This window comes from Calonectris borealis, chromosome 3 (genome assembly GCF_964195595.1).
Source record: "Calonectris borealis chromosome 3, bCalBor7.hap1.2, whole genome shotgun sequence".
NCBI classification, from domain to species: domain Eukaryota; kingdom Metazoa; phylum Chordata; class Aves; order Procellariiformes; family Procellariidae; genus Calonectris; species Calonectris borealis.
The window spans coordinates 108,281,243-108,306,124 of record NC_134314.1 but is presented as its reverse complement, the minus strand read 5'-3'; the positions used below and the strand labels follow the sequence as shown (position 1 = coordinate 108,306,124).

The 24,882-nt window shown below is 38.2% G+C and overlaps 2 protein-coding genes across 12 annotated transcripts in view; one reads left to right on the top strand and one right to left on the bottom strand.

The window, feature by feature from the left end:
- NVL (nuclear VCP like) overlaps positions 1 to 13,319 on the top strand; it is a 42,816-nt gene extending 29,497 nt beyond the window's left edge. For 8 of the 10 annotated variants that reach the window (XM_075147196.1, XM_075147204.1, XM_075147198.1 and 5 more), the window contains 5 exons: positions 773 to 879; positions 5,088 to 5,164; positions 6,644 to 6,732; positions 11,256 to 11,326; positions 12,419 to 13,319. In XM_075147196.1, coding sequence (XP_075003297.1) covers positions 773 to 879; positions 5,088 to 5,164; positions 6,644 to 6,732; positions 11,256 to 11,326; positions 12,419 to 12,463 — 389 coding nt within the window. In that variant the 3' untranslated portion in view covers positions 12,464 to 13,319. Of the gene's footprint in view, positions 1 to 772; positions 880 to 2,390; positions 2,732 to 5,087; positions 5,165 to 6,643; positions 6,734 to 11,255; positions 11,327 to 12,418 lie in introns of those variants that run through there. The other 2 variants (XR_012673167.1, XR_012673166.1) reach the window with 2 other exon arrangements.
- On the bottom strand, positions 12,269 to 24,864 carry DEGS1 (delta 4-desaturase, sphingolipid 1). Of its 2 annotated transcripts, XM_075147216.1 has the most exons (4): positions 24,598 to 24,864; positions 22,895 to 23,637; positions 15,170 to 20,738; positions 12,269 to 14,646 (listed from the first exon to the last, which is right to left on the bottom strand). In XM_075147216.1, the coding sequence occupies exons 1-3, from the start codon at positions 24,677 to 24,679 to the stop codon at positions 20,592 to 20,594; spliced, it is 972 nt and encodes a 323-aa protein (XP_075003317.1). In that variant the 5' UTR covers positions 24,680 to 24,864; the 3' UTR covers positions 12,269 to 14,646; positions 15,170 to 20,591. The 2 variants fall into 2 exon arrangements, with proteins under 2 accessions (XP_075003317.1, XP_075003318.1); XM_075147217.1 differs by lacking the exons at positions 12,269 to 14,646; positions 24,598 to 24,864 and adding an exon at positions 24,399 to 24,572 and having other exon boundaries at positions 18,844 to 20,738.
- Between the last annotated feature and the right edge of the window lie 18 nt (positions 24,865 to 24,882).

Below are 24,882 nucleotides of genomic sequence, written 5' to 3'. Positions count from 1 at the left end.
TCAGTATTTATATCCTGACTTATTGTTTGTGGAAGTTCAGTGTTGAAGCCCGTAGTGCTAAAAGGCTGCTAGACATTTCTATTACATTTAAGCTTTGAATGGTTTTCTAGAAACATTTGTGATGATTTTTGGTTTCTTACTTCTCTACACATAATAAAATTTGGAGTCCGTAGATTTTCCTGGAAAACAAATTCTGTACTTTACAGCTTTATTTTGTGCTTTCTTGGGTTTCCTGTTTTAACATTTTGAAAATTAATATGTAGTAGAAATGCAAATGACCAGGAAAATTAAGTTTACATATGGGTGCTTATGATTGGCCCTGTGTACTTATTCTTAATTTATCATTGTGCCTTTCAAGCAGATTCGCAACGGTTAATACGAGTAGAGTTCCTTCCAATAGAACAAACTGGAAGTGGTTTTTTTCCCTTGTTATGAATTAATGTGGAATTCCTCACTTGACCATGCTGGGTATGACAGTAAAATGTTCTAGTACTCTGTTGCCAAAGACAGAGTTGTCTTCATTTGTGAAGAGATGAAATTGTTATTTATGAGCCATCTTTGAGCAGATGCGGCTTAACTGTACTAGGTAGTAGAGGCTCCTACTTGACAGAGATGAAACTATTTCAATCAGCTATTTCAACGGTCAGAGCTTCACATCACAGCACAAATGTTTCTTTGAATCTAGGTACAAGTATGCATGTGTACGCTTTCCTAAGGGTGTATCTCGTTTCTGGATAAGTTTGTCTTTTTTCTTTTTTTCCCCCTCCCTAAGATATAATTGACCCAGCTATCCTGCGTCCTGGTAGACTGGATAAAACACTTTATGTGGGTTTGCCACCACCTGAAGATCGACTTGCTATTTTAAAGACCATCACCAAAGTGAGTATTTGGAAATAAATCCTTATCTTGAAGGTTGGTGGAATGATTTAACACAAATTAAATTTTACAGAGAATTGCAGGATTCTGTCTCATGAAACACGAGGTCATAAAAATAAACCATCAGCCACATCTGCAATTAAATTTGCTCCGAGACTGCAAGGGATTGATAAATCCTGTAAGGCAAACCTGTTAAACGTAGAAACTGCCGCCTTTATAGTCACAGTTTGAACAGATTTAATTAAAAGATTCTTATCTGTGTGAGTAATGGACCTAGAAGTGTTTTGTAAGCTTTTTTGGGGGGAGTTCCACACATTCACCAAAATGATTCACTAGCTCCAGCTGTATTTGCTCAATAGTAATTGTGACACTTAATTGCCTCTAGGATTAAAGGAAGCTTGTGATGATAGAGGTTGTGGGTCCAAGTGAATGTGAAAATGTAAAATACCTGCCTTTGTGGGTCCTCCCTATGGTTAATGGCACATTCTGCCACTTCAGAGATTTGGATTATAGAATTGTGTTTGAGTATTTCTCTAAGTACAGTACAGCAGTAATCAAGGCCGTAAAGAAGGAACATACAAAGCATTATGAATTACTCAGATATTTCCTACTTTTTCCAGTAGATCAGCATTGATTGTTAAGAACAGGTGTCCTATCAGATTTTTTTTGAGCTGCAAAGGAGACCAAGTCTTCACTATGGAGAAAAGATAGCACTGTATTATGAAAGGTGTGGCAAAAATTATTTAGCAAATTTGTAAAAAAAAAAAATTCAGACTTGCATAAGCATAAAGTTGTGGTGTAGGCAGTAGTTAATCCCACTGGAGAATTCCGAAAGTGAGGAGTCATTCAAGCATGTCCTTTCATGCCAAAATAGTTGTTCAAAAGTCAGGCTCTCATTACAAATTCAGGATGTTAGACTTTCCTTCATTTGTTCTATGCATTACTTCATAGAGAAAAAAAAATGTAAGTACACCCCCATTTGCTATTAGCAGTAGATCAGTTTATTGTTTCTAAGTTTTATAAAAATATTTCAGTTAAAACTTTTTACAATCCTATTTTTGAAGATGGTTGCCTTTTAAAAGACCTAGACAATTTGAGTGTAACATCCATGAATCATTTTTCAAACATACTGTAAGGAATTACATCTTTTATTTTACCAATTTATTTTTAAAGATAACTCAAATGGTTCTTTAAAAATTGGGCTTTATATGATTTCTCTGACTTAATACAAACAACCTTGTTCGGGAAGAAGTTGGTAGTAAGGGTCAGTCTCTAGACTGTCTAAACAGAGCAGAAGGATTCTGGTACAGAGTTTACATCTGCTCTGTTTTTTAAAATACAGGTGTTGAGCCTTGCTCACCCTAATTTTTGCTGGAGAATCTTGAGATTTATAACTGTTGCAAGTGCTCCACTGTAATTAGTGGTATAGGAAAATAGTGCAGCAAAGCTTGGTGCCAGTCTTCATGGGAGTGGAAGGTGGTATTAAACAAAACTGATTTCTCTCACTCTCGCAGATTTCACTTGCTGATGCTGTCAGAGCCACATACAGTCACCAAGATGCGTGCATCCAAGTGGTAGGGCCAGGATCACTTGGGTGCAACATCGAGGATAAGGAACTCTGTCTTGAGTCCTCACTTGATCTCTTGGCTTCCTCTTTACTGGTGATGACAAACTGGTTGTTAGAGAGAACTGTTTTCTAGATTCCCTTTAAGAATCAAACAGTTCAGAATCGTGCTTACTTCAGCTGCCATAAATCTTGGGCGAGCTTTCTGAAAAATGTCTTTGCTCCCTCCTTCTGGGAATCTAGGCTACAGTCTGTCTTCCTGTTGGGATAACAACAAGAGGAGTGGCACAGGTGATGTGGTAACCTTGTCATTATCCTGTTATCAGAGCATATTTGTCTTCTGCTGACAAACCACCTTTGCTATGGCCTTATCTGATTATGGGCCTTCTTGTGATATAAGCAATGCATTGCATAGTGTTTACCAGCTTGGTTCCTGTGGATCCTGTCCTTGGTTATCAGGGCATGTTATTTTTGGAATGCCAGATACTTCCATGAATACTTAATTCATACTAGTCTTAATATTTTGGTTACAAATCTTTGTAGTGAATGAGGTGTTAAGTATTTAATGGATTCTTTTTCTCAGCTCTTAATTAAGAAGCCAGCAGAAATAAGATACACTCTCTGAATGAGTCTTTTCCTTGCATGTTTCTGTGTTCATTCCATGAGGAGGCTGGTGCTGTTCTCACTTTACTACTTCTGCAGTCACCAGAGTTCTCATAAAGCTAGGCAAAGATTTTTATTTCTAGTGTTAAGAACAAGAAATAGGTTGTTATTTTCTTTAAAAATGTATAGGAGTTATCTGCAAGAAGAACATGGGCTATGGAGAGAGGAAAATATGTTAAATTAATTGAAATACCTTATTTCTTGTCAGACTTCATCCATGCATTCTAGGTAAGGAAATTTGAAAAATCTGTGTACAGGAACACTTGCTTAAATATGTGTTCAGGGCTAGATGAAACAAAATGTTTGGTGCAGATGTGAGTGGCTTCTGGGTGACGGTATGCATTCCCAGAAATCCCTGAGAAATACATGCACAGGATGTGGAAACTGAGAATCGTTGCTAAGAGGAAACATGGATGCTTACAAAGGCAGCATGAGGAGTAGAAAAGGGAGTTAGCGGGAGGAATCGGTTGTAAGGAAGACAGACAGCCTAGGTGTAGGTTGAAGCTTTGTTGTGAAAGACTTTTATTTCAGTTAACTTGTTCAGTCATTTTCAAATTGCATATTAATTATGCAAGGGAAGCATGTTTTCACATGTTTAAGTTATTAGGGTACTTACATTCCTGCAAGCTGTATCAGCTTCTCTGGTGCACATACTGCTGAGCTTGTCTCCAGATCATCCCACTCAAAAAATGTCCCAACGCATGTTGCTACTCAAAGTAATAGGTAAAACATTTCTTGTTAGCAGACAAGATGTCTCTCTGGCTTGCAGTCTTGTACAACAATTACTAAAGTATCCTGTATGAAACTGTATGAGGCTTCCTTGTTTCCAGGTTAAAGTCTTTCCGTTCAAGATGTTTCAAAATCAGGCTGTTCCTTTGTTGTCTTGTTTTTGTGTTTTGTTTTGTTGTTCTCCCCTATCTAACTGGTGTTCTACCGAAGATTCATTCAAGATTGCTCCTTTACTCTACCTAGTCCTTGATTATTCTACTGTCTGTTAAGTATTCAAGGGTTTTAAATTGCCAGTTACTATACATTTTATTTTTTTTCTCTTGAAGGTATTGTAGGTATGTGATGTATTAGATCACCTGAAGAAGTCCAAAAAGAATTATATGAATTTGTGCATTTCTGTCAAATGAGTTTCTGGCAGAAATATATCAATTGTATCAAAGAGTGTCCTTTCATGTCTAAACTCAGGTGTTGTTTGATACTATAGACATCTAGAATCTCTGTACTACCATGATACTACTTTACTGTTGTCTAAGGGTAATAAGGAGATCTCTATGCTTACAGTGTTTGAAAATTTTGTTGGGTAGTTTCAAATACAATTTTTAATGTTGTTCAGTATTTTTTGCTGTTGGAGATGCAAAAATAATAACAAAAGAAACAACTTCTGGGATCTTTGTGGAGGAAGCAGTAATAATACGGAAATCAAAATGTCTACAGGAATGTCTATGGTATATGTAAACTTTTATGAAAAGCAGAATGGAAAATTCTAAGTTTGAAAATGTATGTCTAGAACATAAAAGATATACAATTAATTCAGTCTTAAAGGTGATAAGACTAAATCTACATATTGCTTAGCTATTGTTTAGCTATTTGATTTCAACACATAGTAAAACTAGAGGAAGTTCAGCTAAACAATGCTGTTGATGTAACCAGCTACTTAAGGCATATATATGGAAGAGTGTCAGTGCTATTGCCCTGTGACAGGCTGGCCATCATTTGTTAAAGAAAATCTAATCTGTTGGTGGGAAGTTAAAATTTAGCATTACTTATTATTTCATAATTAAATGTTTTTAAGGCTGGTTGTCCTTCTTATCGGTTTAAGATTAAAAACAACATTAATATTTGTGGATATTTCAGGGAATTTGTCAGACCCCTATATGATTCCTCATTGATGAAACTTAACACATGCCATCCCCGAAATGATTAAAAATAATGTTTTCTTACCTTCTTCTTTTTTTTTTTATCTCAACTCCTTTAGGATGGCACCCGGCCTCCACTAGATACTGATGTAAGCCTTGAAGAAATTGCTTACAGTCAACATTGTGATTGTTATACGTGAGTAGCTTCTAGTTTTGACTTTAATATTTAATATGCAGTGCAAACAGTCCTCTGATGTGTGTTGTGTTGTTATTATTAAGAGATCTCTTAACTTTCAGGGTTTATAAGCCTTTTCCCTTACACTATTTTTCTTGCTTTCACTTGTGCTTTTTTCCAAGGAATTGGTAGGAATAGATGGATGCTAAAGTCTTTTTCATCTGGAATAGTCCTCTTCATGTTGTAAATACAAATCAGTAAAGGCCTCTTGGCTTTGCTTGGTTTTATTTTATAATTCTTGTATAATCTGAGGATAAAAGAGCCCTCTTTAAGTTGTGGACCCATATACAATGATGATGAAAGCAAATTGGTTAAACAACCATAACCAACTTGTTCTGTCACACAGTTGAAAGCAATGTTTTTGACAAAATAATGAGGGCCTATTTCAACTTTTGCCTTGGCAATAGCAAGGTGTGGTTTTTAGTAAAGCTTGATAGCCATATCTGTCAGAATAATTTGCAATTGCATTCTACAAAACTTCAAAAAGTTTTACTCTATTAAATGATTTATTAATAGTTAATGATATTCTGGAGTTCACAAAAGATAAAGTTTATGACATGCTGCTTGTCGCAATGCTGCTTTTGAATCTTAGAAATGGAGGCTATTACCAGTAATGATTTTTAGTTTGTCATTGTTTCATACTTGGGAAAGATGAGTACTTTTTTGTTCTTCTCCCCCTTTCGCTCACTGTCTTTTTTTTGGAGGGGGGGATGGTTTTGGGATTTTGGGTTTTGGTTTGTTTTTTTGTTTTTTTGGGTTTGTTTGGGTTTTGCTTGTTGGGGTTTTCTTTCTTTTGTTTGTGGTGTGGGTTTTTGTGGTTGGTTTGTTTGTTTTTTGGTTTTGTTTTTTAAATACAGCAGTATTCCTAGCATCCTCAAATGAAGCATGGGGAGTTAATTTGAAAATTTTCTTTAGTTCAATGACTTGCACCAGTTTGAAGGCTTGTGAAAAGTTCAAGAGCTGGAAACTGGAAACAAATATTTGGAAAGACTGATCTGACCATGTTTTGTGGATACTGTTATTTTAACAGCATGTTAACTTTAACTGTTGATCCAGCTTTGAGCAAGGCAATAATGGGTGATTCCATTTGAATCTTTCATAAGACTGATTAAAAAAAAATGTATCATGTTCCCACCAAGTGACACAATATTAATCAATCCTTTGGCATTTTCAATGATGCTTCGTGGGGTTTTTGCCTCTTCCCTTGCTTCTCCTTTATTTGATCTTAATCTGTGGCTAAAATCTGGAGAATGTTGTTCCATAATAAAGGTTGCCGCACTGGGTAGTCCTCAGACTTCTTTCCAGTGTTCTCAAGATGAACCTTTATGACAGCACAACCAGTCTCTTACCATCATTTGTAGTGTCTTGCCTTTCTATATGCCATCAGCAAAAGACGAGAGAAATTTATCCTAAAATAACCTATTCTGTTTGTATCTGTAGAGGGGCAGACCTTTCCGCTCTAGTGCGTGAGGCTTCAATTTGCGCCTTGAGACAGGAAATGGCCCTGCAGAATACTAAAAATAAGAAAGGTAAGAAAGCTTTACAAAAACCTTAACTGAACAGTGAGAAGATAAATGGAATGTAAAGTATTTACGGTAGTTCAGGACAAGCATAAAGGCATGCATACTGTACATAAATGATTGATGACTTCTGGGCCAAAAAAAATTAAGTCAGATTTGTTTCAAGAACATACAAGCATCTTTGAAGTAGATGTAGGGGAGAGTACAGGAAAAAATCGTTATGCTGGAGGTTCAGCATAAATTTTTTTTCTAAAAGAATTGAACCTTGTAACCTTAAAAGTTTATGCTAAATAGTAGTATAAACTGACAATTTTTATACTAGACTGAATACATCTTTGCCAAATTTCCACACCACTATCAAAGACTAATTATACCAACTTATTTGCGGATCTGAGTACAGTTGTAACTGCACACATACTGATCACATACCTTTGGCACACAATTGTATTGTGTAACTGAATACATGCATCTAGTAGTAATAGGAAAATCTGAGTGCCATTTTTTATTTTAGGTGTTTAGCTCATCAGTGGCTCTTGCCAGGACTTTAACAGGGAGTTATAAATTGTTTCAACTACAATGTCTGCCCTTTCCATATTTCTCTGCACTTTTAAGTTGTATTTTCCTATTTTTTAAATTATTATTTTTTCTGTGCAGATAGGAGAATGTAATTGGAAATTGAAACTCTCTTATATAAAATGTGTGTGTATCTAGATTTTTTCCAGTAATTTCATTTGTTATTTTACCCTTAAGTCAGAATGCAAAGCTAAGATGGAATTGTGACTTTTCAGATGATGTCCTTGGAAAATATATTGGGCTTTCATTATGGCTCTGATTTCTAAGAACTACGCTGGAATTTTAATTACTTGGAATCATTCCTTTTGATCTAGTACATATCCAGTCTTACCTGGTTTTTAACAGCAGTAGGTTAACAGAGCGGAATGTTTGTATTTCTTCTTTTGAGGGAACTAGCATGTTCATTTAGCGGAGGGAAAAAACAAACTATAAAAACCTTCACTGTCGTATGACTTGGTTACACATTTTGCTTGCTGTAAGATGGAAAAAGCTCTTGATTTGAGATGGAAATTTCTGAATTTATCCTGTTTGTTTTTATAATTATCCAGAATAGAGCAGGCTTGATCAAAGATGTTAATCACTTGAATTCAGCCTTCACATTTAGGATTGCAGCTTGAGCACTTATTGTATGGATGTGCTGGCAGCCAGCAAGTCTATAATATATGCATAGCTTGATCTGCATGTTTATGGCAGCTGCTTGTTTGGGATGTCCTTGGGTTTGGATTTCCAAGACGTCAGCCCTGGCTGGTATGAAAGCGTGTAAGGTGGTTTCTGATTTGAGACCTTGTTCATTTATATCTTCAAAAGCGTAGTATGTGTACATAGACTGGATAATTTCTTCTGTCAGTGTAACCACAGGACATGCACAACTGATGCCTCTCCCACGCTCTGTATGTGACTGTAGGTGGGTGATGTGTGTCCTCATCAGTCAGTACTGGCTGAGATGCAGCCTGCTCCTTTCTATTGTGTAGAAATTCTATTTTCCCTCTGGAATAAATTTAGGGTCGTGGGTTTTTTTAACACTCAATAGTGGTTTGCTTAAAGGGACTTTTTTTTATAGTGGTATTTCTTGTAACAATCCATAAATTCTACTTCCAACTTTAACAGTCCTAGGAAAGCTGATCATGTTAGACGCTGCAGTCTAGGAATAGCCAGATATTGCAATTGGGGGTGGAGGGGGGAAGATTGGGCAGATTTTCAGTTTTATCAGGTTCCTCTGGAGTTCCTCATTATTGGCCCAGCATTTGACTGCCCAGAAGAATTCAATATCATTTGCAAACTTGGAGTTTCCACTTCTGCCTCCCTTTTCCAAACCACTGATGAAGACGCTGAATAAAACTGGTATCAGCACCAATGCCAGAGTAAGACCCTACTGCTGCCTGTTCCCTATCCTGAAAAGTGGCTGTTAAGCCTTATGCTCTACTTCATATCCTTTAATTAGCTTTCACTCCACCAAAGGATCGTTCCTAGAATTCTTTGGAGTTTACCCATCCTCTGGTGCCCATAACAACAGGTTACAAGATTTGGCCAGCAGTTCCACAGTTTCATAGACAAGTTCCTTCAGAACCTTTGGGTGAACACCATCTGGTCCTGCTGACTTACTGTTAACATCCTAACTGACCTGTTTTAGTTTAATACTAAATATTTACTTCAATCTAGTTACAAAGAATGCATAGGGTATGAGAATCTCTTGACATTTTCAGCTACAAAGACAAGTGCAGAGAATTCACTGACCTTCTGAACTATGACTTTATCCCTGAATGTGTCTTTTTGTATATTAATTTTTTTAAAAGATAGCCAGTGACCCCACATCACCTGCACAGTCTGTAAAGCTGATTTTCTTAAGCAAAGTCTGAGACTTCTTGTTACAGCAGTTAAGAGCAAATGTGGTTTAACAAGTGAGATTAATTAAAGTTTTGTATCTTTGCAGTTGAATTTGAAAAGCAAGATCTGCTCCTTGTTTGATACTTTAAAATTAAAGAGGAAAGGGAACCAGCTATCCTTCACTCATCTGTATAAATAGGGAAAAAAAAAACAGTAAGTAGTCTTATTTTAAGACTACTATACCTGTTTATATATGTCATTATTTTAATTTATCAAGATAAATTGTTTTAAATAATAAAACATTCATACTTATTCAGACTAAATGGCTTTGTCACCAGAAATCAAGGCAAACTATGTTAATGCAAGTAGCCAAGGTATAGATTATGGACAGCTAAATTCTCCACAGTATCAAGCATTGTGCCTGCTTTTACCATGCAATGAGCATGAAGTAGCCTAACTTACTTTCAATGAGAGGTAAACTACTTTACCTAGCAGTAGGTAACAGCATGCTTGTACCCTGCCATAGCTAACTCTTAGATTAGTATCATAGACTGTTTCACCTTTACTTTTTCTGATAATCATGTCTTTAATGATACTGATCTTCCTAGCTGATTAATGCTGGTTTCTCCCTTCCCTTTCCTCCCTCCTTGTAGTTGAGGCTATATATTGTTTCACGATTTGATTTAAAAGTTACAGGCTTAAAAACAAAAGTGAAAGCAAAATTAAATTCTCATAGCTTAATTTTATTGTTTTATGGAGTTCTGATGACTCATTCTTAAAGTAATTTGGCTTCTGTGAAAGACCCAAGTTGAACCATTTTTTGTTTCCGTAAGTAGTGTTTCCTTGGGGAAATAAGTTAAAATACTGATATTTTAAATTTATATCTTCATTTATATTGGCATAACTTTATATGGTAATGGGAATCTTGAATAAGAGCTTCGGAGAACTGAGATGAGAAAGAGCAGCAAGGTTGTATGTTTAGTTCAGTGAACTTTAACTTTCATCTTTACTTCTAAAGCAAGTAATAATAATTGTAGACTATTTGCTTTTCTGTTTTATACCTTAATCAAGCTCCCATCTTTAATTTAGTGCCTTCCATCTGATTTGTAGTCTTTTGCTATATCAGCAGAATGTTTTTGTTAAACTCGGACATCAAATATATTAATGAGGAATTTTTTTCATATCAGCACATCCCATTTCACATTACAAAGATGTGTGCAAAGGTAGTGGCAGTACATATCTGTGGAAGGAAAAAGTGCCCTAATGAAATAAATACATAAAAAATGCACCAAATTGACTCTAAAGACGTACTTTTGTGTGCCTCTGTCATATCTGATACCTGGGCATAATGTTAGCATTGTAATTAATCTGTATAGTAGTGGTATTTTGGGATTCTTAAGTCTCGATTAAACAAGGCACTTGCTTGTGAGAGCAGAGGAATCCATTATTTATTTGAGGTATGCTTATGCTTTAGCATACTAAAAAAAAAAAGCCTGTTCAAAAGGTTATGATTAGGAATAATTACTGTGGATAGCTGCATTAAGGTCAAAAAGGGGATTTGCATAAACTTAAAGACAGGGAGTTGAAAAAGTGAAAGCTTTCTGGGCAAGGCCAGACAAGGCAATGGTATAAAGTCAATTATTTATGAATTGAGCATCCTGTAGTAGAATGGGAATGATAACAAAAATATTTTCTAGGTACTTAGTAACACTCTGTAGGGAAGCTTAATATGAAATATATATAGAAAATAAAGCCCAGAACTGGAAGGGTTAAGGGACTTGAATTCTAACTGGATTTGAGGTAAACTGCAGTTAACTTGACATCTTTGAGAATGAAACTCTCAATCTGCGGGTGGAAATGTTAATATCTAAAATAACTTTCTGAAACAAGTAAGTATTCTTTGGCTTAAGGTGCAAGGGATAGGGGATGAAGATCTTGCCTGAGACCATAGACAGGCTACATAAAATGTAAGAGTTCAGGCATTCATAACACTACTGAATTAGATCTCATTCAACTGACTAGCAGATGCAGGTAGTTAGGTTTCATGAATACTACCTTGAAATACATGCAAAAATCACTTGATTGTCACTTGCCTGCAATTTAATTTAGTAATATATTATGCTTTGTTCTTTAAGGAGAAATCAAAGTTTCCCATAAACACTTTGAAGAAGCTTTTAGGAAAGTGAAATCTTCAGTATCAAAAAAGGTAAGATAAGCTTCAAGTATGTAAGACTGATTACTCCCCTGGAAAGGATACTCTTTTTATGCTGGAGACTGGGAATAGTTAAGTTTGCAATATACTTGCATGTAGTTCAGACAACTGACACTACCTTTTCTGCATTGAACAAGCCTGATGTTTTTCACAAGTTCAGAAACTAAAGTCTCCCTTTTCAGCTGCAGATGATGCATTGCAGGTAGATGGATTACCATGCTATCAAGGTTATCTTTTAGTATGGCACCTTGGACTTCTCATTGACATTCCAGATTAGTTATTGACCTGGCTGTAACCTCTTACGTCTGTGGAATTTTCAGTTGTAAGTCAAGGCCTTTAGAGTGCACTACACCTTCCCACCACCTTTTTTCCTCCCTAGATGGATGTGACACCCAAAGATGCTCAACCATTTCTGTTAATGTGCAAAAGACAACATTTTGAGATACACGCTTTATCATCTTAGTTATTTCTTATCAGTCTTTTCATTATTTGTATTTATCAAGGAAGTTTGTTTTAAAGGTTTCCTTATGACCTGTTCTTTTTAATGACTGAAAGGAAAGCTGTTCAATCATCTTAATTACTATAATTGAGAAGTTAATATATATAGGAATTGTTATTGCTGCAGAGCTTTTCTGTATAGGTCTCTGTTGCCAAGGGTGTACTGCATCCAAAATACATTATTATATTTTCACTTTGAAAACTAGCCAGAGAGAAGGTAACTATTGCTTTTCATTATTATTGTACATTGATGGTCAGTGACCTTTTCTAAAACTTAAAAGTGATCTTTAAAGGGTCTTGGAGCCAAAGATGGTGTTGGTTGTTGGTTTCTTCCCCTTTGCTATTCACTAAGCAAACAGTTCAGAAGCAACAGCCACAAAAACTTAAGACATCTCCTCTAACATAGCAATCACTGGTAAGTATTAGGACATACTCCTGGTTTGTAAATGTTTTTAAATAGAGCTAGTGGCTCATATAGCTGGTTTCTTTCACTTTGTTACATTATACATATAAAGTCACTTTTAAACATTGCATGATTTTTTTTACCATTGTCTGAAGTCTTTTTTCCTCTTATCTTGGCACTGCTAGGATCAAATAATGTATGAAGAACTGCGTCAGTCACTGTGCAGGTGATACATTTGGACAATTCCCAAAAGACTTATTCTACATTCGTGGAGAGTTTTGTAACACCTGTGCCTAATTTGGAGAGACAAGTTGGAAAAATGCTGTACTAGATCTCCCTCAGGTTTTTAAACTGTACCTGAAAAAAGGTCATCATAACCTACTGCTCTAAACCATCCTTAATTTAACTATTTCCAGAATAAAAGATACAATACACGCTTCCTGCTTATCACCATTTACATTTTAACAATGAATGCTTTTAGTGCTAAAGAGGTAATACCATTCCGATATATTTGGTGCCCTTAATCAGGAATCCCACAGAGGCAGAGATACTAACCCTTCATAGTGTTTACTCACTATGCTCAAATAGCTGTTTTCAACCATAAATGAAAATAGCTGTTTTTAAGAACAAGGACTCTGGGAGAACAGAGCTGTGAAAAGTAGTGTGGGAAAGTGCTGCACTGTATGTTATCATACCATTAATCATGTCTTTCCCAAATACAGTGACACATGATGATTGTGCCAGCATGGGTTCTTAGGGCTTCTAACAGCTTCCCTTCACCCGATCAAAAGAAACTATCCAGAGATGGCAAGCTGTCTTAAAGTTATCTAGGAGAGAGTAAAGTTTGGAAATCTGAGAAGTGCTATGTTATTATGATTTAATAGCCACCTAAGAAACATTTGAAACAGTAAGAGTTATCTAACAAGCTGGTTCTTGATTATTTTTTTTTAAACAGACAAATCTGCAACAACAAAAAATTCTATTATGGGTTTGAATTTCTTAGCTCAAGTGTTTTGATATCCTCTGGAGGAAGGAAAATGTTACTGATTTGAGAAACAGGCCAAGAGCCTCAAGCTTTTTTTTTTTTTTAAATACAACAAATTCCATGTTGGAAAGAGGGTCATAAGTTTCAGCACCAGCAAATTAGGAAGTACTGAGTTAAGACAAAACACCGAGATGTTTTATACTGAGATACTCTGAATGAGCAACTAATTTCTGAAACCTACAAGCCTTCATGGATTTTTTTTACCACTGTCATGATTCTATGAAGTTCTTTAATCATTAATCTCAGTTCCTATCTTTGATCAGTCTTACTCTTCCTAAAAGCACTGCAACCATCAGTCAAGGATCAGAACAGGAAATGGATGGTTTCTGCTAAAAGACTTTCCATGAAATTTGCTAATTTTGATAACACCAAACTTTTTAAATAATTTTTAAAGTCATACAAAACAGTGTAAAATAGTTTTTGTAAGCAGCATCTATACTAAAGCATACCACCTACGTACTTTTAACATTTAACAGGGAGGATGTGACCCTGAACAACCTGATCTAACTTCAAGACTGACCTTGCCTTGAGAGGGAACAGTGCCTTACAACTTAAATTCTTATCTGAATTGCTATCTGACAAAAGATCTTGCACATTTTTCCCTGAAGGTAAATGTGGAAGGCTATTACAAATAACTAATCACCACAGACTTGTGTTTTAAAAATACTGACACTCATGACAGCTTGTACGTACCACTGTGATTTTTGCACAACACTCTATGATATTCCCTTCCTCTTCTAGGGAAGCCTGAGACTCAGTGACTCAAGTTGTGGCCCATATGACTAACAAATGAAGTCCCTGTATATAAAGCAGAAAATGATGTGTCTGCTTTAATTGTAAGTCAGGCTTGGGGCTTTAGGAATTCTGTGATTCCCAGAAATCCAAGATGAAGGATCATCATTTCATCTCAGTAGTTTCACTTGTGGATGTTCACTGTAAGGCAGTGAAATTAGTGTGTATCAGTCAAGTGACTAATTTTAGTGTAAAAACATAACTAGCTGTCATGTACAGAGCTATACAAGAATCACTTATGTTCCATACTTTTTCCTGTTTTAGCTCTACATCTACAACTTTACAGTTTGGGGTTTTTTACCACCTTTCTTAAATAAAAGGCTTTTGCTTTATAGGAAGCTAGAACTGTGTCGAAGTAAGCTGTGAACCCTTTTAGTACACCACCACACTCGATTCACAAGTGTTTGAGAGTTGACCAATGAAAAAAGAACCAAGCAGGAGCCCCATGAGAACAGTATATGCTACCTCAAATATCAATTTTGAAACTCAGCCATTTTACCTTTAGATACAATAATTCTAAAGGCCATCACTGTTTTTTACCTGCCTGTAGCATCCATTGGTTTCAAAACAAATAAACTGTATATTGTCCTGGTTTCGGTTGGGATAGGGTTAAATTTCTTCCTAGTGCTGTGTTTTGGATTTAGTACAGGAGAATGTTGATAACACACTGATGTTTTCAGTTGTTGCTAAGTGCCCTCCTAGTCCAAGGACAGCTCCCGTGCCTACTGACTGAGCTAGGTACACAAGATGGGAGGGAACATAATCAGGACAGCCAGCCCAGCTGGCTAATGGGGTATTCCATACCATGTGACATCATGCTCAGTATACGAATGGTAGGCGTGATCCAGGAAGTGCCGATCGCTACTTGGTTGTCGGTCAGCACAGGTGGTGAGCAATTGCATTGTGCATCACTCATTTTGTATATTTTATCATTATCATTATTATTTTCCCTTTTTTTCCCTGTTCTATTAAACTGTCTTTATCTCAACCCACGAGTTTTTCTCACTCTTACCCTTCCGATTCTCTCCCCGTCCCGCTGGGGGTGGGGGGAGTGAGTGAGCAGCTGCATGGTATTTGGCTGCCTGCCAGGTTAAACCACGACAATATAAAAACTTAATCAGGAATAAAAGAAGTCTCTTAACTGTGATACAACTTCAGTGATTCAATTTGAAATATTTGTCGTCCTTTCTTGGGAAAAAGATGTGGCAAGTAAGTGACTCTTTACAGTTGAAAATAACTACATGAATGATTTCTCCTTTATTGATATATAGAGGAAAATCCTGCTACCATACTTAAGGATAGCTGCAGTTAATGAGCTTATGAACAAGTAAAGTCCTCAAGCCCTGGCATATTCACTTAAGAATTTTCTCCTTTCATGTTATGATAGTATTATTCCTGTGTATATATGGAGCAAGAAAGCAAGGTAAGACTTGCAAGGCAAGATTAAAGAGGAAATACTATTAAAGTAGTAGTAATAACAGTATTACTATTCAAGTCGGAGTAACAATATAGTCTTGAGGAGAGTTCTAACACAAAACGTATGTTTAATATACAAAGTGTTTCATGATCATTCTCCTTAACATGGGATAGTGGAAGAGGAAGTGGGGTGCAGGAGGGTTTGAATTTACAAGAAAATCTGAAGTTGAAAGGCAGAAAAAGCCAGGTCAGTCAAATATCTATATCCTGTTTGCTTACCTTGTCTGGGCTGCATGTGCCTCAAGGCGCAGACAAGGGTAGGCAACTGAACTCTCTTTGACTGTTCACGCAAGGAAGTGCTGCACCTACAGTGCTACTTTTTCCTGGGGAAAATTCTGCTTAGGCTATAGCACTTACCACTGAAAAAAGAACTTTATGAGAGAGAAATTGCAAGATCCCCTGTACATAGAAAATGGGAATCACTTTAAGGAACAAGCCTTTTGATGCAATACAGAGACCACTACTTTGTTCTGCATACGCACCTACCACCCCTCCTAGCTGACATGCCTAGAGGAGGTTTTTCCCTCTAGTCATCTAGTTTGTTGGGACAAGATCAAGAAATCGTTCATCATGCCATTCTTCTCTCCCTTTTCCTGAGGCTAGCCACATATCTAAATCACAATAATTATTCTGTCCCAGAGCATATTAGATGCTAACTTAAGCATGGATAGGGGGCAGAAGCAGTGCAAGGAACTGTCAGCAGAAAAAAAAAATGCTGTCTTCATTCCTGGTTAAAGAGGAAACTTTTTCAACATTTTTGTCCTCACTGAAGTCTTGTATACCACTGCAGCCTTCATTGTGAAAAAGAGGATTTGATAGAGAAGAGAGAATGTGTACACAGAGTTGCAGGTTGCTATACTAAAGCCACATCTACATGATTTAGACACACCTATTTGTCAGATCATTTTCCTAGGAGCTTGCAGAAGCAATCTTGGCAGACCCAGAAGTGGCTCCTGTGCTTTGCAATGTGCAAGCTAGAACAGCAGAACTTGCTTTGCCTTAGTCTTTTGAGACACTCTCAAATTACAGAGGAGTAGACTGTCCAAAAGCCGTGTCTTTGCCACTTATGCAAGATCATTACCTGAAAGCGACTTTTCTCCCGTTTGTCCAACAGGATTAGTATGGCAGCCTGCAATCTATAGCATTGACATCATTGGTTGTTGAACCCCATCATTAAATAAGGAATGAACAGCTTTAAGTTCTACTGTGGCACGCCACTTTATCTGATACAAGAATAAATGTCAAGGAGGCAGAGGTGAACCACTGAGCTCATTAGGTAACAGTGTCTGCCTACCTAGAACAGACCCATTTCTCAACATCTGTAGACTTTAAGTATGTGTTATATGTTTTCTGGCTACATTTAAAGATTTAACCAGAGGAATTTTGAGAGACAGAACCAAAAACCTTAACTACTTTTCAGCTGGCCTCTGGTTCCAGGTAGGAAGTCTTCTCCTGGATCTGAAAGTATGGAGCTCTGTAGCCAGAAGATGCACCCATTTAACACATTAATTGGCCACTGTTGTGGAACAGACAGGTTCAACAGCAAAACAAGAATGCCAGAGGCAAGAGTTGTTTTGAAAGAGGGATATACCCACGCCTGTCCTGTGGGAAAACTCATGCCTAGTATGATCAGACTCCAGGATGCATTACTTATTCCACTTAAGCAGCTTCAAATAATTGGGGGGGTGTGGGGGGTGAGGTCTGTGTGGTGGTTTTTCTCCCCCCCAAGCCATGCAAGGCAGTTTATTCTGAAAACTTTTAAGTTACTCTGAAAGCCCTAGAGGAGATTCAGAGCTCTGCACAATTTAACTGCAGCTAAAATACTTGGATGACATGTTTAACACTGGTGACCCAAAGTCAGCTGTGTTTTGACAGTCAAACTCCTGGCTGATTTTACACAAAGCAGAGGTTTGCCAAACTGACAAACCAGTAAGATGCTTTAGTTACACAAAAAGGAACAAACACTAACAAGCATATAGAAAGGACAAAGTTAACTCATTCCATCTGAATAGATTTATAAAAAAGTTATAATTAGGTTAACTGTCAGGGTTCTTAATGCTCTTTAGGTTTAATTTGTTCTTCACTGCTTAGTCAAAGCTCCCTCCAACTTTCAGATAAAGTATTTCAAAAACTATACTAACCTGTTTCTGCCAGATGTATTTAATAGCGTTAATGAAAACTATTTAGTTCCTTAAAAACAATAACTGGATGATTCATATGTATTTTTAAAAAATTTTCATGTTTCTTATTTCTGTGCCATGCCTTTGGACTAAACACCACGTTGTAAGTATGACTGGAGAAAACTCGTTATTCATTTAGAATATATCAAACACAAGCCAAGTAGTCCAACTGGTCTTAATTCCTTTTACCAGTGGTTCAGAAATGCTTCTAACTGTTTTTTTAGTGATGAAACTATGCTACAATATAGGTTAACTCAGATGATCTGCTTCTGGCAAAATCCCTACTACTGAAGTTAGATGCCAAAGCTTCTTGGGTATTACACAGTAATTGTATGCCTAAGAATGGTAGCTACCAACGCTTGCAAGAATCAGACCATGGTTTAGATCCAAACATAAATCTCACTGGCTCAGATTAACCTAGTCCAGTAAGTGTTCTCCAATAGGTAGCCCGTAGCATATGTTTCAGAAAGATTATGGCAAGCATAGATATCTCCCTCAGAACTCCCCACTGTTCTGCAGCTCTTGAAGTGAAAATGGGATATTTATAATCAGAGTTGGAAGGGAAGATCCTAGTCAGGACACCTTAAAGCAATATTTGCAATTTTAAACAAGAGAGATGGCAACTTCAATCCTGTTTAAAAGCAGGAATTCACACTTGCACTACCCATTGGGAGGACAGTAAGGGGCATCAGTGATTCTATGAAATAGGTACTTAAGCCTAAGTATGAAAGTTAAACACTCGGCTCTCAGTTATCCTAGATGAATACGTCAGGTAAGAAGTTTCTCAACTTTAGCTTTTAGCTGTACAACTTTTTGGAGACACTTTCCATCCTTCATTCAGCTACGGCAAGCTAGCAAAGAGATTTAATTCCACCATTCACTTCTTAAATTGAGAAACAGTCATGCAGAAGCAGCTTAGAAAGAAACTGTTTTGCAACTTGTTAAGCCTATTCAAGTCTTCAGCCAAAATCAGTTTTCCTCCCAGTAGAAAGGCAAGGTAGTGATTCTTTACAGTTCATCTATACCACTACTCAATAAAACAGCTCTTGCATCTGCTTTAAAAATACCGTATTTCTCTAAAGCTTAAATCCTTCAGCATTAGGGTACCAGTCAAAAATTCACCCAATGTTACTTTAATCTTTGATTTTTAATTACATGTAAAATTACCGGATAAAATATATTTGACATTACACTATACCCTGAGCAATATGCTGGCTAGCTAGCATGTTATTGGCATCATAATAAGTCACTTTGTAAGTGCTTGGCACACTTTCATACCATTTCTATTACTTAACCACATATAAGGGCCCACGCTTAAAAAACAAAAACACACATTAGAAACAGGACTGCAATCAAGTGAGGGTTAAGATGTACCAACACATTCTTCTCAGGCACTCAGCTTCTTCCAACAACAAAAAACAGAAACAAAAACAAAAACCAAAACCCACAAAATGCAGGAGCTGCAGGCATCTAAAAATTAAGTTACTTACAGCAAACCAGTGCTGACAGTAGCTGAGACTTCCACCTTCATCAGATTCCATCTTTCAGGTAAGTGAAGAACATACTGTAGGATCACCAGTTCAGATTTACAGGTGATTTATAGCTATCTTTGACAGCTTAAAGCCATCATCAATGCATTAGTTGATAGAAGGCATATATACTGTCCTGAGGTATGTAGAGATTCATTCTTCAGGGTTCAGCAAGTCTATCCATTCTCTGTTCCCAATTTTAAAACTTCGTAAGCAGGGAGTTTGGTATCGCCACCTGTGCTTTCACCACATTTTAATATAAAAGACAGACAAGTGTTTATGTAGGGTACTGTAGGTTGGGGGAAGGAATGGGAAATCAAGATAATTTAGCAACACCTTTCTGTGTACACAAATGACTAATATGCTTAATAGGTAAAGCTGTCAGGGGTTGTAGCTAGCTTTGTTTGCCAGAACAGTATCTGCTTCTATTGATTCCGTTTTCCATATAAGCCAAATTTCCAAATGAGTGTAAATATTAGTTAGCATTTAAAACCATGGTACCAGCAGAACCAACTAGGACAAGCCTAATCATTTTTCTTTGCAGATCAGAAAAAAACCAAACTGTAACAAGATTTTTCAAATATGAAAAAAAAACACTATCAGTTATATTACCTAATGGCTTACACAATACAATTCTAAATGCTATAGCTGCTCAAGCTACATGCTAACACAAGCAGCTTAGGCAGTAGGTGGGGACCCATAAAGTTGGAAGTTCCCCACCATTTTACAAGGAAGTCACACAGCCATCTCAAAGATGCCGATTTCATTCAGATAGATTGGTCCTTTAAGGTACTTTCAGTAGAAAAGATAGAACTTTAAAGCAGTGCTTCAAATGACATGTTACATATTTAAACAAAAGCATTCTGTAACATTTCTGTGCAAATTTAGTTCTTCCACCCATAAGTTAGGAAACAGATTTGACAGAAGGTTTAAGTTAACAAATCATGTTAGTTTAGAATTAACAGGTTAAGTACAGCATTTTAACACTACAGTCATCTAAATAGCATGTTGTGAGCAGTGTACTACATTGAAAACTTTTAAAATATTAAGAGTCAGAGAGATTTTATATAGATTTAACACCTGCTAAAGTAAATTCTGTAACAAAGTGATTTAGCATTACGCATATAACACTGATCCTTAGGCAAACATATACACATTAAACCAATGAATCTGAGGACTGCGAGGAATGTTATAGCTGCTACAAAATCCTTAAGGATGCATTGCTATGTTGCTGTAGGTCTTAATTCAGGACACTGGTGAACATCTTTAGCAAGAAACCTTATAACAGCCACTTCAAAGCAAGCAGACATTTCCAAGTTTTTTGGTTGCCAGAAGTTTAATCTTGCTTCACTTCACCCTTTAATTGCCTTTTCATGCGTGAATATGGGCTGATTGTGTCATCCATCACGAAGTCATACAGTACTTTTATCCAAGAGTTATATTGTGGCAGGTTATCATAGTATTCAGCTGCTATTTTCTTCACCTAAAGAGGAGATACGAGGTTTATTACTATTTATATTAGCAACAATCATGACAACTTTACAATCCTCAACCTGTGACTTAATGTAGAGCACTAGAAGTTCCATTTTAGATGTTAGATTCTTTCTTGAAGGAAAAAGCAACTCCCTCGTTGTTAAGTAAACAACATGTGAAACTTTTATATTGAAGCTAAGCAGAACAAACTCTGCTAACACTCTGAAGTCCATTCACTGTGCTACCTACAGAATGATGTAGCTCACAAAAGCAAGCGGTTTGGTTACTAGTGGAACTCGGTGACTCAGTTCAGTGCTGGCTCATAGGTAGATGAGTATCACTAAAAAGGATGTTGTAAGTTCTAGGAAGAGATTTTAACACAGCTATTTTTACATGTAGTTTCAAACCTCAGCACTCGGAAAAAAAAAAAATCTTATTTCTGAGGAACATATTGTTTCTGAGGACAGACGTTAAAGAATGAAGATAAACTGCTTCCAAAGACTTTATTCTCAGATGTACATGCTGACTAGACCACTATTTTAAACTAAGAGAGCTAGTTTCAGTTAGATATCCTTACTGATATTTAAGGCCAACCACTTAAAGCCTTAAAAACCTGAACAGAACTAAATTCCATAGCTTTTGACAGAAGAAAAATAGTAATCTGTATAAGCAACAAACAAACCCAAGATATTTGCATGCCTGGTTTGGAGCTGAAGATCATTTTGATCTGTCATCACACTTACAGAATACCGCATCTAGCCAGTCTACTTTTATCCTCAGCTCACCAGTAGCCCAGCTGGAATCAAGTGTTCAGTACTTCAGTGATCTTTAGCACACAGCATAGCAGAGTCCAATCAAATTAACTACACTGTTCTAAAAGAAGGCTTTGTTTTCTTATCAGAGCTGTGGATTAAGAGTCCTGTAGCAGAGCTAGGTATCTACCTCTGCAATTAAATACTTGAAAAAAATTATTTCCTATTTAAAACTCAAGTACTGCTGCAAGAAGTGAAATGCTGGTTCACCAGCACAGATCTAGGTATCAAAGGTGAGTTAAAGCAACTTCAGCTGTATTTGAAAGATAAAATCTATGAATACAATAAATGATCTGTCTTTTTTCAAAAACAAAATAAAAAACCTCAAAAAGTCTCAACAAACCAATCGCAGAATTTAACTGCCCTGCTAAAGTGCTGGAGTATTTATTTCATCTACAGTTCCACCACTGACAACAGAAATAACAATCAAGTTTAGACTCCACGAAAGGCACAAGCTTACAAGGTCTTACTATTACTGAGTGCAGTAACAAAGCTACAAGACCAACACCACAGCTGCTGTCAAATTGCAAATTTAGTGTCAGATGAAAAACGCTTTTCGCTGAAGATGCATTTTAGGTGTAACCCTGGAAGCCTGTGTTCCCATGCTCCAATTGGGAAACACACATACAATGTGAATTAAGCTCCTGCTAAAAAGAAACCAGCAAAGATTGAAGTGGGGAGAAACCAGTTTGAAAATTCACAGCTGCTACTCATGCAGATGTGACAGATCTAAGTTTTAGCTTTGAAGCCTTAATTCTGTCAATGTACAGCTGATATTTAGGGTTCAAAGGTTCTCACTATAGGAAACTGAGCTGCTCCAAAATAGAAAGCTATTAAACACTTGTCAACAGTACAACAAACATTAGCAGTACCTCAGACTGTCTCTTTTCCACATCAGAGAACGTCAGTGATAGAAGAGACTTAAGCATAAGCATGCATTACAATACTGTCCTTAAGATTTCAAAGACAGAGCCGACAAGTCTCTGAAGGTATCTGCAACTTCTTAACTAGTTTTCTGCATATTTAGAAACCGAAGAAGACAGAAGGCTGGTTGTAATTACAGAAAACTAAAGTTAGTGCAAAGCATGACATGCATTTCCTCCCCTCTCCTTTTATGGAAGAGGCTTGAGCAACCAGCATCCTTGTTCAGGATACCACTAAAATGGTAAGTGATTACCCCCTTCATCACTCAACTTAGATATTGTTCTGGTTTTTTGTTTGTTTTGGTTGGTTTGGGTTTTTTGGTTTTTTTTACATCTCCCAACTTCCGTTCTTCTATCGGTGTTCTACCTGATTTTCAAGTTAAAGTAGGGCTTATTTTAAGAAAAAGTAATAAACTTGGAAATAAACTTACCAGTGGAAGGCTCTTGCCAGGAATATTGGGGAAGTCATGATGTTCATTGTGATAGCCAACATTAAAAGTGAGCAAGTTAAGTGGCCCATAGTAGGAATAAGTCTCATGTCCTTTCAAAAACATGTAATGTTCAGCTATGAAGTGTCCTGAAATTGGGTGCAACCCAAGTCCAAGTACTGAACCAGCAAGCATGTAAAAAGTGGATTTGACTCCCCATAAATAATATATCACGACATCAAAGGAAAGTTGAGCCAGCAAATTGATTATTTCAAGTCGAGTAATGGGTTTGGGATTGATGCAGAGAGGTCTAATAGCATAGAAAAAAGGCTGAAGAACAATCCATATGAACTTCCTAAAACGGGTGCAGAAAAACCAGCCTTCAAAGTTGGTAGGAATGTCCACATCAATTCCATCGCCTCCTAAGTAACGATGATGATCCATGTGGTATCTCTTGAAGGATATGGAGTATGGGAGACCAATAGGGAGGTTGGCAAATATTCCAAACCATCGATTCCACATTGCTTTGCTGTTGCCAAAAGCACTATTGTGAGAGATCTCATGAATAGCCAGAGTCATGGAGTGGCTAATACAGCTTCCAAAAACATATGCCCAGAAGATTACCCATTTCCAGTCCAAGTCTTTAACTAGATAAAATGCAGTCAACTGCGCAAGAACCATCAGCACAACCACCCAGATCAAGTTGTAGTCTGGCTTCATCAACGCTTTTATCTCTGGATGTTTAGCTAGATGGGAAAGAATTAAATGAAAAAGGAATTATTTAGAAGCTCTCCTCACAGCCAACTATCCAAATTAGATTACAAAAGCAGATATAGTCATTTCTTCTCTTCCTCCCAATTAGGATTTGTCTGCAAAGATAATGAAAACGCACCATCTTTCCACTTGCGACGTTTATTGCTGTAATAAATCTTCTAGAATTAAATCATTTTAACATTTTTCTGTTGCTCAGCAACTAGACACGTATATGGCAAGCACCAGTACCACCTCCAGCCTACCCAGGAAGGAAATGGCTTTGAACTGACAACCCACCACTAATTCAGAAGGGCTCGAGTAAGCTCAAGTCCGATTTAGGCGTCTTACTTGAAACGCGGTTATTTACCACCAGTACCGCGATGACCTCTACGCACGACACACGATCTATTTATACCGACCAGCAGACACTTTATCAACTACTCAGCTCGTTTCCTACCCGCACGAAGGGCTCTGCGGAAGCGGGCGGCTCCGGCAGCGGGCGGGGAGCGGCCCGCAGCCCCCGCAGGGAGGGGTAACCGCGCCGCCCGCACCGCTGTCCGGCAGCGAGGCGCACCCCAGCGCCGCTCCGCAGCTGCTCAGCGCTCGCTTCGTAGCTCAAAATGGAAGCCCAGGCCGCCCGCCCCACGTTTCGGGGCCCGGGCTCTGCCCCCGCAGGCGGCGAGCCGCTCCCCCGCTCCTTCCCTGCCCCTCCCCCGCCAGCGCCGCCAAGGCGGCGGCTGCCGACTCCACGTACGCGACCAGCGCCGCTCCCCTCACGCGGGACCGGGCCGACTCTAACGGCTGGCGGCGAGGGACCGGCCCTCCGCCGCGGTGCCTGCCCGTGGCGCCCCCCGACACGGGCGGCTGGCAGCCATTTTGTGGGGTCGTCCCCCCCCCCGCCACGCAGCCGGCGGGCAAGGAGCGGCGGCACCGTCGCCACCCCTCCTCCTCACCCAGGATCTCCTTGCGGCGGTCGGCATGAGGCTGGTCCGTGTAGACCCACTCGAAATCCTCTCTGGCGACGGTGTTACCCATCCCGGCAGCCCAGCGCCCCCCGACCGCCCAGTCCGTCCTCTCGCCTCCGCTACGCACCACCCAGCTTGTCGCGCCCCCCGGCACCGCACTTTATAGCGCCGCGGAGGCGGCTCGGCGGGCGTCCCGCCCATCACCCCGTCCTCTCTCCCCATTCGCTACTGTCGCCTGTCAAGGCTGACAGGCCCCGCCCCCGCCAGAGCGTC

Bases quoted from the DNA above. Each gene is read 5' to 3' on its own strand.
- DEGS1 (XM_075147216.1), bottom strand. From the start codon at position 24,679: ATGGGTAACACCGTCGCCAGAGAGGATTTCGAGTGGGTCTACACGGAC. The intron at 23,638-24,597 runs GTGAGGAGGAGG...TTTCCCATCTAG, and splicing joins CCGCCGCAAGGAGATCCTGG to CTAAACATCCAGAGATAAAA. The intron at 20,739-22,894 runs GTAAGTTTATTT...TCTCCTCTTTAG, and splicing joins CTGGCAAGAGCCTTCCACTG to GTGAAGAAAATAGCAGCTGA.